This window comes from Suillus discolor, assembly GCF_016758755.1.
Source record: "Suillus discolor strain FC423 chromosome Unknown F5147scaffold_125, whole genome shotgun sequence".
In the NCBI taxonomy this organism is placed as follows: Eukaryota; Fungi; Basidiomycota; class Agaricomycetes; order Boletales; family Suillaceae; genus Suillus; species Suillus discolor.
The window spans coordinates 81240-98146 of NW_024541372.1; the positions used below are offsets into that span (position 1 = coordinate 81240).

Genomic DNA, 16907 nt, shown 5'->3' on the forward strand with positions numbered 1-16907 from the left:
AAAATATTGTCATGCTCTAGGGTAATTCAAACATAAGCCTCGCGACGAATCCTGTGAGTTGAAATGGATGAACACGATGACTTTCAGTTCGTTCTCGCTCCTACCTTGCTTGTCCTATTCACCAGTTTTGTATCCTTTGCCCTAGCTGATTTGAAGATTTGACCGCAACCTAAAAGGTAATTGATATTGTAAATTTTCGATCGAGTGCACAATTACCTTAGACGTTCCAACCTGAGGTTGTCGACGCTTCCAGACATCATGATTCTAATTGTCAGCGTCAGACCCATCATTTGCATTAGTGCCAGTTTGGGCGTGACAAACTCAAAAATTAGTATAAAGTTCCCGGTGTCCACTGCACTCTTTCGGCAGGTGGCCCGTGGGCCAAGATCACTTAACCGTTATGTAATCAGTGATAGGCTATCGCATGCCCGAGTCCTATCTTTGTTCACAGTTCAAAATAATCACAGGTGATCTGTTAAGGTACCTTTCGCTGGGCTTGGTGGACATTCACCACTGTTCACGTTCACATACCAAACCAGCTACAATTAATCGACGTTGCAACCAGTCCTGCGTTTTTCGTATCAGCATGCCGACTCTTGTAAACTGGAAGTTTCTTGAGCCTGTACATCGAGTCTAAATATATATATATGTTTGTTGAATCAACTCACCATTGATAACAGATCCTACGGCGCCGTGGCCAACCGTTTGCTGCCGGACCTTCAGTTGACCCACCTTCCGCAAGCGAGGTTCAGAAGATGTTTCTTCAGTCACCAGTCGACGGTTCTTTCGAAATTGACCCAAGCATTGTCATCAGGGGAACCAATTATCCGGTCGCTTCAGGTAGTCTTGGAGATGTCTACAGATGTACCTTGAACAGTGGCGCAAGTCAAGAAGAGGTGCTTCATACATCAATCGTCTCTGTGAATGTATTCAATCTATCATTTTCAGGTTGCAGTCAAATCTCTACGGTTCTCAAGTTTAGGTGAAGCTGAAGCCGCCAAGATCAACCGTGTATGTTTAAGTAGCTTCTAAAACTGCCCAGTATATGAACTTCATGTCCTTCGAACGCAGAATCTTGATCGGGAACTCAGTATCTGGGCCATATTAGAGCACCAGTATGTAATACGCCTGTATGGCACTGTGATAGGTTTCGGTCCATTCCGCGCTTTCGTCACCCCCTGGATGCCAAACGGGACTTTGAACTCCTACCTAAATCATGCTGATCTCACGGCAATGGATAACCTTTCCCTGGTGAGCTTGTTTGCAAAGCCTGTAATAATAATTTATCGCTTTCTTAACAGCTCAAGCAAGTTGCGGAAGGTGTCAAGTATCGTGAGCAGGAATGAATTATCTATGGAAGCGACCAACGTAACTGATTGTTGTACTGTGGACTAGTTCATGACAACGACGTGATTCATGGTGACCTAACTAGTGTAAGTTTACTATTCTGTGTATCTCTGTCTCTCTGATTATGATTGTAGGATAATATCCTGGTCACTGCCGATGGATCCCCGCGCCTTGCAGACTTCAGTGTCTCGAATATTATGAGAGAGTCTAAACCGGTATACTCCTACCATACTGGCGCACTTCGTTGGGCTGCTCCAGAGCTTATTATCTACTCCGAAGGTGGCACCGTACAATGCGCCACCAAATTCAGCGACATATATTCTTTCGGGTGTCTCATGCTTCAGGTAAATCTCTTATTTCGCTTGTCTGTGTCGCTGATACGATGATGCAGGTATTATACGGGAAACTGCCCTACTGGTGGATCAAAACTACCTTGCAAGTTATTCCATGCAAGTTCAATTACCAAGAGCCCATTAACGACACCTTGCAAATTCAACCACATCACCTTACTTACATGCGGCGGTGTTGGTCGATCAATCCTGAATCTCGCCCATTGATGGAGGAGACTCTAGCGTTCATTGATGGAGTGTTTCCGCATGTTCATGACTGGCCTTTGTTCTACAATCTTCCAGAACTGCCTAATCAGGTGATCACAACATATGAGCATCGCGGCACCGTGGCAGGGGGTCTGGGCGATATCTGGAAATGTAGTTGGCTCAAGAACTCGGAGGAAACTGAAGTTAGTGTATTCTTGTTTGTACAAAGCTATAATTCATTCGTTTCAGGTTGCGGTCAAATCAGTCAGGGTTCCTTATACAGGCAATCAAGATGAGGTCGAACGAATAATTAAGGTTAGTATCCATTTTGGCGTGTTACAACGGGATTTACCATGCCTCTTATATCATAGATGATTCTTCAAGAGGCTGCTGCCTGGGCTAAGTCGTCACACCATAACATCCTGCCTTTGTATGGCACAATCCCTTACTTCGGACCTCTTCCCGCCTTTATGTCTCCATGGATGGCCAATGGCTCGCTGACGGACTATCTACGACGGGAGTTCTCCTGTATGTCAGAAAACAGGAAAACAGACATCGTAAGCCCATTACTCGAGCAGCATTATTGTGTTTGAGCTCGATGACAGCTAAACCAAGTGGTTTCTGCGCTTAAACACTGTTAGTGGCATTCTTGAATGTCAGTCATGGACTCACAGCTGGTTTCAAGTGCACGATGATGGAATCGCTCATGGTACTTTGACAAGTGTAAATTGTGTGGATGCCAGTTATCATGCGCTTACGATACTCCCAGGATAATGTGTTCCTTGATGGCTCTGGCAGGGTCTACCTTGCTCACTTTGGTCGTCTCTCCGATATTTTTGCGCGAGGAAAAGTGTCTGTGTCCGGCTTAGCAAATACGAGGTACATTGCGCCCGAATTCGTCACTTCTATTGTAGATGCAGGAGCCTCAAAATTGAGTAAGGCTGGAGACATTTATTCATTTGGCTGTCTCATGATCCAGGTGTGTTCTCACGCTACTTTAAACCATTAAATCACTGGATAATCTCTAGGTGTTGTTAGGAAAGGTACCTTATTGGTGGATTCACGATGCCAGTGAAGTTCTTCCAGAAAGAGTCAAAGGTGCACAGCCCTTCGACATGGAACAGGTATGTTTCAAAAAGTGCTCTACTGGAAGGTTGAAGTTATTGATAAATCGGAGGTCAATGAAACGTATTTGGCCTTTGGGCAACAATGCCTGTCAGTTGAAAGCGAGGCTCGTCCGACGATTGAAGACGTCTTTTGCTTTATCTTAGTCCAAAGCATCGGGTGGGTCATCTCCCGTGCACGCCTGTTTCTGTACTTACCGACCATAGTGCGGCTGATTTAACAAATTCTATCCGTCGGATCAATAAATACCCCACAAACTCTGGAGGATATGCGGATGTCCACAAATGCCAGCTTGTCTTGGATTCGACGACCGTGCTCGTACAGCAAGCTGTTTCCCATTACCAGGATCCTCATGGATGCGTTGATGTGAGTGTCAAACAAGCAGTTCCTGTCACTTTTACAACAGTGTTTAGGTCGCAGTTAAGGTGTTTAGGCCGATGGGAGGGGTCGAAATGCCCAGATTGATTAATGTTGGTGGAAATTTCTTGTATCCTCATTCCACTAACCGTTGCTCGCCAGCGATTTTTTCGGGAGATCAAGATATCGTCGACACTTAATCATGAAAACATTGTACCTCTTTGGGGAGTTGCACGTCAATTTGGGCTTCTTCCCGCCCTGGTTTCGCCGTGGCTAAAGAATGGCACCCTGACCGAATATCTGCGGAATCGACACGAAGAACTTTCTCGTGGCCAACAGTTTGCACTGGTGCGCTGAAGTCGTTGTCTGATAATAATAACAATACTAAAAACGATTCAGCTTAGGGATGTAGCTCGCGGCCTTGAATATCGTGAGTCCAATGTTTGCAATTCTCGTGAAGCATAATTGACGCAGATCTGGTAGTCCATTCGCAGTTGATTATCCATGGAGACTTGAGTGGCGTGCGTGCGCTGTTGCCAAGTTTGTGACCGCCTAACTCAAACCTTTTAGTTCAACGTCCTTATTGACGACGATGGAAAAGCACGCCTCACCGATTTTGGTTTATCTGCTCTCATTCCAGCGAGAATGAGCCAGGCCTTATTACCTACCGCTCCTGGAGGTACCCCGCACTGGATAGCACCTGAATACTTGAGGGCGGATGCCAGCAATGCGCCATCCATGCTCTCTCAGGCAGGCGATGTGTACTCTTTTGGAGGGATCATGCTTCAGGTATGTGCGTGTTGACATTCACACTCTCCAATACTCGATGACATAAATATAATATTGCCCGATGTGCTCATCCACAACTCCAGGTATTGGAGGGAAAGATCCCATACCACTACATCGCCAATACTGCTGCTATATTTGGTCAAATATTAGCAGGGACTACACCTCGAAGGCCGATTGTACCTGTTATCATCGATGATGACTGGGATTTCATCCAGAAATGTTGGTCACCACATGCAACATCTCGTCCGTCTGCCACAGACATTGTTACGGTTATAGAGGCACGGGCTTAATACAGGTGCCGGGTGATGTAGCCTGCCGGAATAACCGGGCACCAGACGTCCAGCTGAACGGTAGCGTTGTTCGCTTGCGGTACTTGTCTCTTTTCTCCCCTCAACTACGTCGAGTTCGTCGTACCATTCGCACATCCACATCCTCACTCGCCCCTATACCAAGCCTTCTTTAGTCCCATCTGCCACTCCCTCGTAATTTTTCTTTCTACCTATTCTTCGATTAGACAAGTCCTGTCCCGTGTTAGTAATATCAAGCTTGTATTACATCTCAGAGACTATCAGAGAGTAATTGGCATGATCAGTGAGCAGGTTTCCCGCCCTCCCAGCGGCTCCACCTGCTTGCGTCCCACCCCGAGCTAACGCTCGGACCAGCCCAACTCCATCAGCCTTCGAGATCATCTGGTACAGAAGCGGGGACCTATCGAGTATATCAATTCATACAAGAGATACACTACTGATAATTTTTTTTCCAGTTCACTCTGCGCTATGGATGCTTGATGGTCATGATGGATCAGGTCGGTCGGAATGAGCAAGCTAACACTTTGCGCGCAGGATCAGATCGATCATGATGGATCTCGCATCAAGGGTCTGGTAGCCAATGATCCGAGCACGGAGCCATGATCATTGATTGTGGAAGTTTTTCCCCTGCCCCACGGGCTTAGGAAGTCTGAATAACAAACAATGTTGACGCGAGTCACATATCGTCCCTTACTAGCTGTGGTGCTGCCATTATGGGATCCTCAACTCTAAAATGTCGTTGTCGTTTGCAAGTCGTAAGGGAGCCAAACATGACACTCGCTCGACGTTCCCTCCACGCCCAAGGCCGAATCACCAATGGTGCGCAGGCTGACAAATTGAACGCTGAGCGCTGAGACCTCGTACGTCTTGGAGACCTGTGCGATCGAGAACCATCGCCGTGAGGTCGCTTTTGCTGTTGCTACCGGATACGAAGCGTGGTGGAGGCTATTGGACATCACCCTTACCAAGTGCTTCCAGCGTCTGCCGCACTACAGGCGCGAAAACATGCTTTTCGACTTGAGGAATCGGGTGTTAATCCAGCGTTTGTTGGTTGGTTCAGACCCTCTCCCTATCCTTACGCGGTTCTTGGCTTCACGCGACTCTCGATTTCCATTCATCCGTTTCTGTGGCTGCGCTCTAACGGCGAGCCTCCTACTCGTTCGTGGTTTGTTCGAAAACTGCGTATATTTGTCGGACCAACAGTGTCTGGTCATTCTATGTGTGCGGGGGGTGCCACATCCCTTGCTGGAGCAGGTGTGTCTCCTGATCGCATACGTGCGATTGGGCGATGGAATTCCGATACTTGGGAGCGACGCTGTAAGCGTTGCTTTTCATGGGCGGCCAGCGCACGACCTACCGTTTGCGAATGTATAGCATTGCGTGCGTGATCTTCGCTAGATATCACGCGGCCCGTTAGCTTAGTATAAATAAAATTAAACCCAAAAACACACGCTAAGTTAAGCGTCGCCAAACCTGTCCTAAACGGGACTTGTACCTAGCGCGCGCGCAGCGCCAACACCGCGTTCCGAGTCTTAAAACACATCCTAAACCTCAGGCCTCAGGCCTGGCCTCAGCGCTCAGCGCTCAACAGTGTCCTAATCTTCGTGGTTCATGGCATACTCTGGCATGTTCCTACCCCTTAGCAGACTTAATCCTTAACATTCCTAAACCTTTTCTGACCTTTCCATATTAGAGTGTATCCATATAACTAACGTTGTTGCTGTCAATATTTGTTGCTGTGTGAACTCTAGATTTGTAGACGGACTCATGGATTCAGTGATTAACTCCTTTCCGACTGCATGCTAGATACACGTTACTTACCATGAACATGTGTTGTGCACGATGATGCCATCCACTGATGAATTTTACTGGAGTTGAGGCCTAGGGCTGGAATCCGGAGAAATGGAGGTTACAGTTCGATTGCCGCCACATATTTTGACATCCGAATGATGTTCAATCGCATTCGATGAGTACTTGTCTCGTTTCAACGTGCTTCTATCACCTGTTTTCGATAGTTTCATTTTGAATGTGTTGGTTTTCTTCATGCTCCCGAGGCAAGTTGGTTTTGCAGTGGCACAAGCTCTCAGAAGGGGGCAAAATTATTATTTTTAATCTATAAGCGTACGAAGCTAGGCTAGGTGATACGTACCGCAATTACCAAATTTAGACCCTAGGGCGTGGGAATGCATACGGGGGGTCTCATACGAGCGGGTACCTCTTGCCAAGCTAATGATACTTTTGATTCACTAAACCCTGGACTCGGTCCGCTGATTTGGAATGGGCGATGCACCTAATCAATCGTTCATATCGGCAAAAGCGAGGTATTGACTTATTGTTTCTGCGTGTTAATATCTGGCAGTACTGGTGCAGGCCTGCCTCGTTAAAAGAGCACAACGCATGAGTCTAATAACCTAAATGATTCTATCTTTCCTATCCCACTGCAGGTCTTGGTTAGAGAATGTCGGGAGGAAGTCGTTGTCGGAGAGAAGCCGCTCGTCTGTCATGATTGCTACCACCGGTAGTAGTGAGATAGACCCCGACAACCAGTAAGTCCATGATCATAGTAACCTGTGACAACGCACTTTCTCATGCGACTTTTAATGCAGCCTATCCGACCTCACGGGATTCGTATCTAAGGAGTTGCCTCATCCAATAGCGCACGGTAGTTTCGGGGATGTGTGGAAATGCACCTACATCGCATCCAACCGTCCAGGCCTGGAGGCAAGCATACTACACGTATCGCTGTCCAACAATCTGAATTCATGACAGGTAGCAGTCAAATCCATAAGGATCGATGTCGCAGGTGACGAATCCAGGGCCAGAGTTACTCAAGTACGTTATCGGTTTCCCCTTTGCATGTGATGCGCTTGCTCAAACTTCATGTCTTCATAGAGACTCTTGGGCGATTTTCGTGCACGCAAGCAACTGCATCACGAAAATCTTTTACCTCTGCTCGGTTTCAGTCACGAATTTGGGCTACTTCCAGCGATGGTTTCTCCCTGGATACACAACGGCTCGCTCACTACACATCTTGAACACCATTTCACAGAAATGACCATCGAACAAAAGTTCCTAATCGTGAGTCACTTCTCAGAAGTGCTGGTACATCATGGTATTCATTGGAACGTTAGTTGAGGCAAGTCGCTGCAGCCATCAGCTACCGTATGTGGAATCTTCAATAGTTTGTGAAAACAATAAGTAACGGCATTACAGTCCACTCGAAGGGCGTTATTCACGGTGACCTTACCGCCGTATGTACTAGTCGTCTGATACCTGCCTTCTAGTTCTGATCTGAAACGCCAGAACAACATTCTGATAGATTCGGACCACAATGCCCATGTAGCAGACCATGGAATTCTCCCAATGTACTCTGATCTCTCAGGTATTTCATACATTAGAAGCAACATGCGGTGGGCTGCACCAGAGCTCTTCGGGGTGCCCGAGAACGAAGAGTCATCGACTCTACAGCCAGCCAGCGATATTTATTCTTTCGGATGTATCATGCTTCAGGTTCGAGGCGTTCTATAGTAGTTGTATTGGTTTGCGACTAAGATCCTGTAGGTTATGACAGGTCTACCACCCTATGCAGATGTGCAACACGATTATCAAGTCATTGCCCTGATACTCAAGGGTAGGAAGCCTACAAGACCATCGAGTCCACACGACGCAGATTCTTTCTGGGATTTCATCGAGAGATGCTGGGGTGATATAGGACGTCGGCCCTCCGCCGTTGATGTTCTGAACTTCCTAGGTTCAGATCCTGGCACTGCGCTACAAACAGAGAGCTGTGTTAAGTCGCCATCGTCGTCACCGTCTCATAGTACTTTCCTTTTTCCCTCTTGTCACGTGGACTCATATATATACGCACCGTTTCGCCGTATCATACCTCAGTTGTTATCCCTGACACTGAGGTATGTCTTTTGGTCTCTCGTCGTTCTCGCCGCCTCTTACTGTATCTCCCTAGCGTGCTTCACATTCTAGGTATTACATAATATAATCAAGTAGTTATTCCTAATAGTAACACTGAGCGTGCTTGCGACGCATTCTAGCTTACAATAAGCCTATGTATACTAGCGGCATTACATAATGTTGTCGCTCAAAATTCAGAATTTGAGGCGAGCTTTCTAGACTTAGCGACAAAACGGGGCCAGCTAGCTGGCGCTGAGCCCCTTATCTGTCTCTCTGTATTGAGATTTGGGAGTTGCGCGTCGTTCTTGCCAGTTGCCTGGTTGTCCGAGGGAAGAATAGGTGCAGGCTGTACTACGGGGAGGCCCGGGAAGGCAGGCAAACGTCTCTTCAGCCACCTCTTGCTACCACAGTCCATCACTTTCTCTATTCGTTGCGTGGTATTATTAGAGACTATTAGCCTCAACCAGTGTCCGACAATAATGCCGACGCTTCCCTTGGAGCGGCAATCATGAAGATGTGCACAAATCAGCGCTTCACCATCGGTTTCCATGCTGCAAACGTTCAATTCAGGTCTGCGTGCGAAGCCTTCGGATTTTTTACATATTTCCAGCTGTGCACTGTGCAGGTGACTCGTATCAAGACAATTGTACAGGTTGTAATAGGGCTGTGATTGCATGAAAACCTCACGATCAAAGCGTGATCTCAACGTTGCCAATCTGGTTGGTTGTTGACTCACGACAGAGCCGTTACAGCGTGCCTTCATCTTAAAACTTGGCATACGTGGGCACGTTTCTCCCAGATCCTGTGCGAGCGTTAAAGATGCCCTCCATGCCTTATTAATATTAGGTTCGAAAAATGTTGGTGCAGGGTCAGTACAGCACGTCATCAATTGCTGCTTTTCTCAGTCAAGACTAAGGCTGATCTACAAGTCGTCAATTTCCCTGATTTTGCTGAAGCCTTAAAAAATCAAAATTGACCGTCACTGAACGACTGACTTGTGTTAACAAGGCGGTGTAGCAGGCAAAGTTAGAACTATCATGACGTATTTCTCGAAGCTCTTATCTTTTTGCCACGAGGATTGTCTACAAAGCCGCCGAGAGCCTCATGCAATTACTGCTCTTTTCAGTGCTGCCGGTGCTCTCCATATGCCTGACAACAAGCTTCAAGATGTCTCATTGTCCGTCGCAGATCAGAACGATTGACGCCTACTAACATGAGTGTTTGTGGGCGGCGTTCATATTCATCCACAGCGTTGCTTTGACCAACACCAGTCGTGTCTTGGGGGGTGTCAAAACGCTGTGCATCAAATGAATATTACTGCATCCAATATAGATTGTCTTAGATCGCAGAAAGTGATGACAGACGATAATCGAACTGATTGGTTGATCGAGACCCAAACCCAGATACACGTTACTATGAACATGTGTTGTGCACGATGATGCAATCTATTGATGAATTTTGCTGGCGTCGAGGGCCAGAATTTTCCAATGCAGCGTCGATAGCTGCAAATTGGCAATTGATGTTTCAACGTACTTATATCACTGTGGCTGATTCTGTTTTCGTTTGAAAGCGTTGTTTTGCTTGATACTCCTGAGGAAAGTCGGTTCTGCGGTGATACGTGCAGTGGTGGCACCAAGTCTCAGAAGAAGACAATGATTTTTCAAATCTAAAAGTTACATGCCAATCCATGACGCTCTGTTAGTACTGCGAACATGACTAAATTTAGTATACCCCTAGGGCGTGGGAGGTTCACACGGGAGGGGGGGGTCTGTTAGGGTCTTAATAGTGTAAGGTAGCCTCATGTACATATTTTCCCGAGCGGGTACCTCTTGGTGGCCTCAGTTCGACCCTACGCAGCCTCCTTCCGCCGTAATTATCGGTAGGATAACCTTGCGACATTGCCGCACCAGTGTTTTCTGCATATAAAACTGCAGTTCATCCATTTCCCACTCTGATTTCCCGTCAGCATGTTCGAACGTTTGCAACAGTTATTTCATTATCTTGTATGTTGGTTGACATTGTCCGTGAAGCCATCCATCCATCTCACTCTAACAGGTTAGCCGTGCGCCAAGTGGCCAGGCATCTTCTATTCAGCATTCCGCTGATGACAGTCCCGCAAGCCAGACCCCGAGTGTCGACACACCCAATAGAACTTCCGACGATCATGTTTCAAGTGGGCGCCTCTCTACGGAAGACTCGTATGCCTTTTCTTTTCCTCAGCAGGACTTTATAAACATGGAACAGTAGTAGTGTTCCCTGTATCAAACCAGGTGATATCAACAGGCAAACCAGTTACCCAACCGCCTCTGGTGGTCTTGGAGATGTTTACAAGTGTACATGGAACAGCGGCGAAAGCTCGGATGAGGTATATCAATAAACTTGCTTTTTCTGCATGTCTCCTGATTGTGATTTCAGGTGGCGGTCAAATCCCCACGATTCCCAAGTCTGAGTGATTCTGAAATTTGCAAAATCAACAAGGTACATTGGGGTCCAGTCTGACGGCCGCATATCTAAACTTTTGAGATGCAGAACTTTGACCGCGAGATTCGTATATGGGCCAAGTTGAAGCATCAATATGTATTGCCTTTGCATGGCACCGTAGAGCAGTTCGGCCCATTTCGCGCATTTGTTTCCCCTTGGATGCCGAACGGAACTTTGGAATCTTACCTTAAGCATGCACATGAGACCCTCTCGATGATAGATAGGCTTCGGCTGGTGAGTCTTATCCATGAAGCCGAGTACGGGAACTTACTACGTTTCCAATAGCTTAAACAAATTGCAGAGGGACTCCAATATCGTGAGTGATGGATTGACTATGGATGTGACAAGTACAACGTTGTTTTCTGCAGTCCACGATAACGATGTGATACACGGCAACCTCTCCAGCGTAAGTTTGCACATACCACACCGTACAACCAGAATCATCTCATGGTAATTATAGTGTAATGTTCTGGTTGCTGCCGATGGATCCCCTCGTCTTGCAGATTTTGGTATCTCCAATATCATGGTACAATCCAACCCCGCCTTTTCCTACCACACCGGTGCAGTACGTTGGGCCGCTCCAGAGCTTCTTGACCCCCCAGAAGACCAACCCATACAATGCGCAACGAAATCTACTGACATATACGCTCTCGGCGGTATCATGCTTCAGGTTCGTGGTCTCGCGTTGGCTGGCTAGTGACACTAACATCGCCGGCGTGCAGGTCCTACATACGAAACAGCCTTACTGGTGGCTGAAGTCTGGCATACACGTTATTTCTGCCAAGTTCAAACGCACAGAGCCCATTGACTCCTCCGTCGAGATCGAGCCTAATCACCTGGATTTTATGCGGCGGTGCTGGTCAACGGAGAGTGAGCTTCGGCCGTCAGTAGAAGAGGTAATAAACTATCTTCAAGAAGCACTGTCAAATGAAACTTCGTCTGCATAAGGTTGTGAAGCGAGCCTCTTTCTTGTTCTTATGTTAACTCCGAGTGTCTCCTATCATATATCATATTGCTCCGTATCCGCTCTCACTTCTCGGTGTCGTATGATACACTAGTTGTATCTGTATCGATATAGGAGCAATACTAATACGCTAGCAGACTACATGCAATGCTATTCCTCATAGTGGATGCAAATAAGGCAGTGATAAATTGGGAAGCACAAATGTCGTTCCGAGTACACATCTAGGCTAGTTCATCATATTGTTGTTACTCTGCCCCTAAGAACTTTACAATCGCAGAAGCCACTGGTCGATCTCCGGATATGACAGATATGCATTTCAACGAATACTCCTTGTGTACGTTTTCGATGTCAGTGAATTGACGAAAAGTTCTGTTCCTGCCATTCTTGCCGCAATAACGTGGTTCGCTTGCGTTAGCCAGAAGTAAGGTGCACGTCCACAAAATAGCTGCACATTATCAGCACAGTAACTTACATGGAATCGAATGGGGAACAACACACCTGAAGCATGATGCAACCATATAAGTAAACATCAGCGGCTTTGGTTGGTTTCGCCACCTCCCCTTGCTCAGGTATAGCAAGCATCTCAGGCGCCATCCACCGCACATTTCCTGGATGGCACGAACTGAAGGTGGAGTTTTGTGCTTCCGAAAGGATCATTGAGAGACCGGAGTCTGCAAGATGGAACCTCCCATCGGCACTCATCAAAACATTGGTCTGTAAATCGAGTTATCATAACGAGACATCGTAGCTACGACTTTTAACACGTACACATATTAAATCGCTATGGACCACTTCTTTGTCGTGTACTGACAAGTCGGTGAGCATGTCTGATCCAGATACAGAAAAAAATTTAGATGCACAATACTTGAGGCCGGCCGCCATCTGCTCAACTAAAGACATATCAGAACTCGTCCGATGTTGCGAGATACGGTGCGTCCCATTCTCGGTTTGTCAGCCTTGGAAAGAACACATCCCCTTTTCAGATAATCATCGAGCGATCCATTTCCCATCCATAGAGAAACTAGGGCAGGGAGTGGCCCAAAGCCATCAACAACACCATTGAAAGTAAGAATATTTTCATGCTCTAGGGTAATCCAAACATGAGCCTCGCGATGAATCCTCTGTGAGTTGAAATGGATGAACACGATGACTTTTAGTTCGTTTTTGCTCCTACCTTGCTTGTCCTATTCACCAGTTCCGTGTCGTTTGCTTGAGGAACCCTGGCTAATTTGACCGCAACCTGAAAGGTATTTAATATTGTGAATCTTCGATCGAGTGCACAATTACCTCAGAATCCTGAGATCGTCGAGACCATGAACACTTCCAGACATCACCGAGCCCTCCTGTACTACTTGGAAACAACCCAAGTTTTGTGATTTCTGTCGCGGGAACATTATACGGCTCAAATTTGAAATCAACTCGGTGAGGGGGCTTGAGACTGCCATTTCCGGCCCGAGGGTAATCTGTGACTGTTATTCACATTTAATATACAATAGCCCTTCGGGCATGCCTGGACTCGTTATTTCACGTATCTTCAAGCAAAACAAAAACGGTATTTAATTGGGGGCAAGCGAGGGAGTCCCTCTGTGAAGAACTCCAAGTCGATTTTTGGTGGCACCCTAGCACACCTCCATCTACCACTTGTCTTAAACCTGTCCGCATGTGTGGGTTGAATGCTTGAAATAACTAAATAGCGACAATTCTACTTCCATTGACATTAATGAAACTAAAATGCTCACCTCCAAGCTTTCGGACACGTTCCAGGTCAGTTTGTGTCAGAATTTGGGCATGTTCTAGGCGAGGTCTGAGTGCAGTTATATCGACGTCCTTCAAGGCAGCCTCGAATGTGTCCAGAACCACACCGTTGGTATAGTCCCCAATTGCATGGATATTCTGCCAGACAAAAACAAATGAGATGTATTGCTTTATTTTTGCGATCGCCGGCACTTACAACCTGCCATCCATCTCTTAAACATTTGGGTACAACATCAGTCAAGACTTTGGGGTCCACACACATATCCCTTCGTGTGGGGTTTATCATGATACGGCTCGTGGAGCTGAGAGACATCAAGAAAAACACAAACACGGCCAAAGAGATTCTCACCGCTGCTCCACCAGAGCGTAAAGCACCTGAATAGCTAGTCAGTTTGACAGATTAATACTGTCGCCACGCCGTCATACCGTCAGCAAAGATCTTGACACTGCGAGCATTTAGCCTGCCATCGCCCGCATTGATAATAGGTTCTGAGAGATTTCCCCAGTAAGGATCGTTTTCATTGAAGTATCTCATCCCATAAATTCGAAACTATAGGCTGTTGTAAATTACATGATGATGGGATCCTTGAGCACTTACGGGAAGATTTCCTGCCGCCGCCTGTCTGCATGAATAGCGTCAAATGTATTTTTATGCCAGGATGGTTAGAAAACCTTGTGAAAAACTCGAGCGAAACAGGTTTGAGCCCCGCATCATGGACGGAGGTTAAACCATGAGACAAGACATCTTTGACTGTGGCGTCGAAACGTCTCAGTAAGTCCTGTTCAGTCGGAGCTGGTTTCTGCAGAAGGGTAAGAGGAAATCTGGTTGCTGTGACTGAAACAAGGTCAGCAGCACGAATGTTGTACGCACAGACTGCACACTTCGGCAATGATGTGAGCCTTGCCAGCCATCGTACAAATCGTGGGTAACTGGAGATCATCCTCCACAGCAACATCAGATTGAAAGTCTCGTCGATGCACTGCAGAGTCTTGATTGCGAGTAGCAACGCACGCCATATCGGAAAGCATCGCATGGGACAAAGCCTTCGCAAGAGCGCACATCTGTGGACTCAATTGCAAAAAGGGTTCAGGAAGATATTCTGCAGCGAAACGGCGTCACGCGTGCAACAAGTGCTTGAAAACAAAGAGTAAATCACGACAGTGTTCATTACACATATGAACACGGAGCAGGTCACGGACATAGTAATTGCGCATATCAGTCGCCTTAACAGAATGAGACCAGGCCAAATAATCGAAATGAGCACGAGTCATCATAGGAAAATTATCAGTCAAATGACGGACAGTAGGAGCAGACACCGTCAAGAGACTGCTGAGCAGCAGTGAACCGTGCTCTGGATACTCCATGATGCTCAAACAACCTCTGGAGCAGGAATGAGGAGACAACAGATACACCATCATTGTGGTATGGCAATCTGTGATGACAAGAGAAGCAGGAGGAACACAGTCATGCATAGAGTGCACAGCGGACGACGAAGACGCAGCGTTCAGAGAAGAAGAAGCCCCTCAACGAAAGGGGGCAAACAATAAGAAGCGCGAGAAATTGTGGACCGAAACAAGCAAACTGAGCGGACCGCGAGCGGGCCGGTAACGATCATTGGACAGAGGATTTTTTTCGATAGACCTGTACCCTAAGTCGAAAAATTGGTCATGGCAAGGGGGGGGCTCGCCGCAGGCGAGCCGAAAAGATTCCAAGGGTTCGCAGGGGGTCCGACTTCCGAAGCCGGAAAACGATCCCAGGGAGTCTGGCGTCTGGCGTCCTGCGTCCTATGAGAATGATCGTCCTCGGTTAACTCAGGGAGTCAGTTTCAATGTTTCGACGGAGAGCAGCCATCGGCCCGGTCCTATTATTCTAAAGGCCATATCTCCAAGGTGAGAACTCTGAAATCGGTTTATCTTTTGTATTTGCAGTACATACTGACATTGAATAGTTACATGATAGCTTTACAAACACCGCTTACTCGCTACTCGCCAATTCAATCGTTTTCTTCCTCTTTGGGTTCTGTCTTGGCCTTGGCCTTCTCTGGCCTCTCGTACAAGTCCTCCGAGTCTGAATCTTCTTCCTCTTTGGGTTCCATCTCGGCCTTGGCCCTCTCTGGCCTCTCATACAAGTCCTCCGAGTCTGAATCTTCTCACAGCCTCTGATTCCTCAGTTGTTGGATCTCGACTTTAGCTGACTCCATGGCAGCAATGTGCATGGCCCTCACCACCTTCTGCGTGTCTTTGTAGCTACTCACATTTTTGTAGATGTCTTGAATAACGGTGGGCTGAAAGCCCGAGCGGGTCGCAAAGGAGTTGATCTGGTCGTCGAATCCAACTTGCACAAAGCGCGCAATGTCTGCGGGATGAATCTGGATGTCTGGCCAAACTCTGACAGTGTCGTAGCTGCCGGTGAACACATCAAGTGCTTTCTCTGCATTTGTATGTGTGCTAGTATGTGTGTTAGCTCTCCCTGCAGTAGACTTGCAGGAGGGAATATGGATGTGCGGGGCCATTGAGTATTGAACTACTGTGTAACTAGTAATTAGTATTTCCCTGAATTTACGTGATCAGTGTGCACTCCAATAATGATGTGGTGAATTCGGAATTTCAACCCACCAATCAGAAGTTCAAACAATATTCGTTCAACGGCAGTAGCTCGCATGCAGAAAATATATGTATAGCAGGGATCACGTCAAGATGCTATAGCGTGGTAGTTGTCAAAGGTCAAAGAGGACTCAGAACCCCCTAAAACACGTCTGTGGCTCCACCTCCACCAGTACTACACATGTCAGTATTCAAGCCTAAAGTAGTCCTCAACCTCCTCAAAAACTTGGTGGCCATCTTGCCTATCGATAAAAATGCCTTTGAGAAAAGCTGGACTGTAAACGTAAGTTTTTCTTTTGGCCATCAGAGACGTCGTCATTGACTCATCGAATGACGGATTAAACACAGGTTGAAAAACGAGTCAGCATATGGAAAGAGTCCCGTAACCATAAGAACCACCCATGTCCAGAGTTTCAGTTGAGGTGGGAGGCCGAGGTCGTGTTACAACCACTTATAGCCGCTGTCTTATACTTTTTACACTTCTTCCGATATGCCTTCCTTTCTTGAACTTGTACTTACTATCTCACGATGACTTGGTCTGTGCGCACATATGGATCTATTTAAGCACATGTATTACGCCTATATTCTTTACTTGAATCTTACTAGGTTTTACCTGGAACTTCCTTCGCTTAAGACCTCCAATCTTAAGTCGTCTTGAAACCCGATTCTTAGCCAAAGCACTCCTTTGACTAAGTCCACAGAACTCTCTCTTGTCTGAGAGACTGAGAATCT

General features: G+C 46.8%; 6 protein-coding genes across 6 annotated transcripts; 4 read left to right on the plus strand and 2 right to left on the minus strand.

Moving 5' to 3' along the window:
• The first annotated feature begins 462 nt into the window (after positions 1-462).
• Positions 463-3323, plus strand: F5147DRAFT_55528 (kinase-like domain-containing protein). The gene is made up of 16 exons (XM_041430489.1): positions 463-622; positions 681-896; positions 949-1011; positions 1072-1251; positions 1302-1332; positions 1396-1433; positions 1482-1691; positions 1739-2086; positions 2133-2198; positions 2255-2440; positions 2489-2519; positions 2569-2606; positions 2653-2862; positions 2922-3007; positions 3061-3167; positions 3215-3323. The coding sequence occupies exons 1-15, from the start codon at positions 587-589 to the stop codon at positions 3152-3154; spliced, it is 1833 nt and encodes a 610-aa protein (XP_041285443.1). The 5' UTR covers positions 463-586; the 3' UTR covers positions 3155-3167; positions 3215-3323.
• On the plus strand, positions 3324-4687 carry F5147DRAFT_55529 (kinase-like domain-containing protein). Its single transcript, XM_041430490.1, has 6 exons — positions 3324-3478; positions 3528-3713; positions 3765-3795; positions 3849-3886; positions 3936-4154; positions 4238-4687. The coding sequence occupies exons 1-6, from the start codon at positions 3446-3448 to the stop codon at positions 4442-4444; spliced, it is 714 nt and encodes a 237-aa protein (XP_041285444.1). The 5' UTR covers positions 3324-3445; the 3' UTR covers positions 4445-4687.
• A 2020-nt stretch (positions 4688-6707) lies between these two features.
• Positions 6708-8538, plus strand: F5147DRAFT_55550 (kinase-like domain-containing protein). Its single transcript, XM_041430497.1, has 8 exons — positions 6708-7008; positions 7069-7183; positions 7232-7294; positions 7355-7540; positions 7594-7624; positions 7676-7713; positions 7766-7972; positions 8024-8538. Exons 1-8 carry the CDS (start codon positions 6878-6880, stop codon positions 8441-8443), a joined length of 1191 nt encoding a protein of 396 aa, XP_041285445.1. The 5' UTR covers positions 6708-6877; the 3' UTR covers positions 8444-8538.
• Positions 8539-10170: 1632 nt separating this feature from the next.
• Positions 10171-11978, plus strand: F5147DRAFT_727248 (kinase-like domain-containing protein). Its single transcript, XM_041439248.1, has 9 exons — positions 10171-10374; positions 10427-10569; positions 10616-10736; positions 10787-10849; positions 10901-11086; positions 11138-11168; positions 11221-11258; positions 11313-11522; positions 11575-11978. The coding sequence occupies exons 1-9, from the start codon at positions 10339-10341 to the stop codon at positions 11797-11799; spliced, it is 1053 nt and encodes a 350-aa protein (XP_041285446.1). The 5' UTR covers positions 10171-10338; the 3' UTR covers positions 11800-11978.
• Positions 11979-12132: 154 nt separating this feature from the next.
• On the minus strand, positions 12133-14588 carry F5147DRAFT_781124 (kinase-like domain-containing protein; the record flags this gene model as incomplete). Its single annotated transcript, XM_041442576.1, has 12 exons — positions 12133-12261; positions 12315-12530; positions 12585-12698; positions 12746-12937; positions 12991-13056; positions 13104-13285; positions 13556-13709; positions 13768-13946; positions 13998-14121; positions 14170-14194; positions 14244-14406; positions 14447-14588. The coding sequence occupies 12 exons, from the start codon at positions 14586-14588 to the stop codon at positions 12133-12135; spliced, it is 1686 nt and encodes a 561-aa protein (XP_041285447.1).
• Positions 14589-15565: 977 nt separating this feature from the next.
• On the minus strand, positions 15566-16084 carry F5147DRAFT_658803 (uncharacterized protein; the record flags this gene model as incomplete). Its single annotated transcript, XM_041434495.1, has 2 exons — positions 15566-15689; positions 15726-16084. 2 exons carry the CDS (start codon positions 16082-16084, stop codon positions 15566-15568), a joined length of 483 nt encoding a protein of 160 aa, XP_041285448.1.
• Between the last annotated feature and the right edge of the window lie 823 nt (positions 16085-16907).

Bases quoted from the DNA above. Each gene is read 5' to 3' on its own strand.
- F5147DRAFT_55528 (XM_041430489.1), top strand. From the start codon at position 587: ATGCCGACTCTTGTAAACTGGAAGTTTCTTGAGCCT. The intron at 623-680 runs GTACATCGAGTC...CATTGATAACAG, and splicing joins ACTGGAAGTTTCTTGAGCCT to ATCCTACGGCGCCGTGGCCA. The intron at 2,520-2,568 runs GTTAGTGGCATT...GCTGGTTTCAAG, and splicing joins GGTTTCTGCGCTTAAACACT to TGCACGATGATGGAATCGCT.
- F5147DRAFT_55529 (XM_041430490.1), top strand. From the start codon at position 3,446: ATGGGAGGGGTCGAAATGCCCAGATTGATTAAT. The intron at 3,714-3,764 runs GTGCGCTGAAGT...AAAACGATTCAG, and splicing joins GTGGCCAACAGTTTGCACTG to CTTAGGGATGTAGCTCGCGG. The intron at 3,887-3,935 runs GTGCGTGCGCTG...CAAACCTTTTAG, and splicing joins TCCATGGAGACTTGAGTGGC to TTCAACGTCCTTATTGACGA.
- F5147DRAFT_55550 (XM_041430497.1), top strand. From the start codon at position 6,878: ATGATTCTATCTTTCCTATCCCACTGCAGGTCTTGGTTAGAGAATGTC. The intron at 7,009-7,068 runs GTAAGTCCATGA...CTTTTAATGCAG, and splicing joins GAGATAGACCCCGACAACCA to CCTATCCGACCTCACGGGAT. The intron at 7,625-7,675 runs GTATGTGGAATC...ACGGCATTACAG, and splicing joins CGCTGCAGCCATCAGCTACC to TCCACTCGAAGGGCGTTATT.
- F5147DRAFT_727248 (XM_041439248.1), top strand. From the start codon at position 10,339: ATGTTCGAACGTTTGCAACAGTTATTTCATTATCTT. The intron at 10,570-10,615 runs GTATGCCTTTTC...AACATGGAACAG, and splicing joins CGCCTCTCTACGGAAGACTC to TAGTAGTGTTCCCTGTATCA. The intron at 10,737-10,786 runs GTATATCAATAA...TTGTGATTTCAG, and splicing joins GCGGCGAAAGCTCGGATGAG to GTGGCGGTCAAATCCCCACG.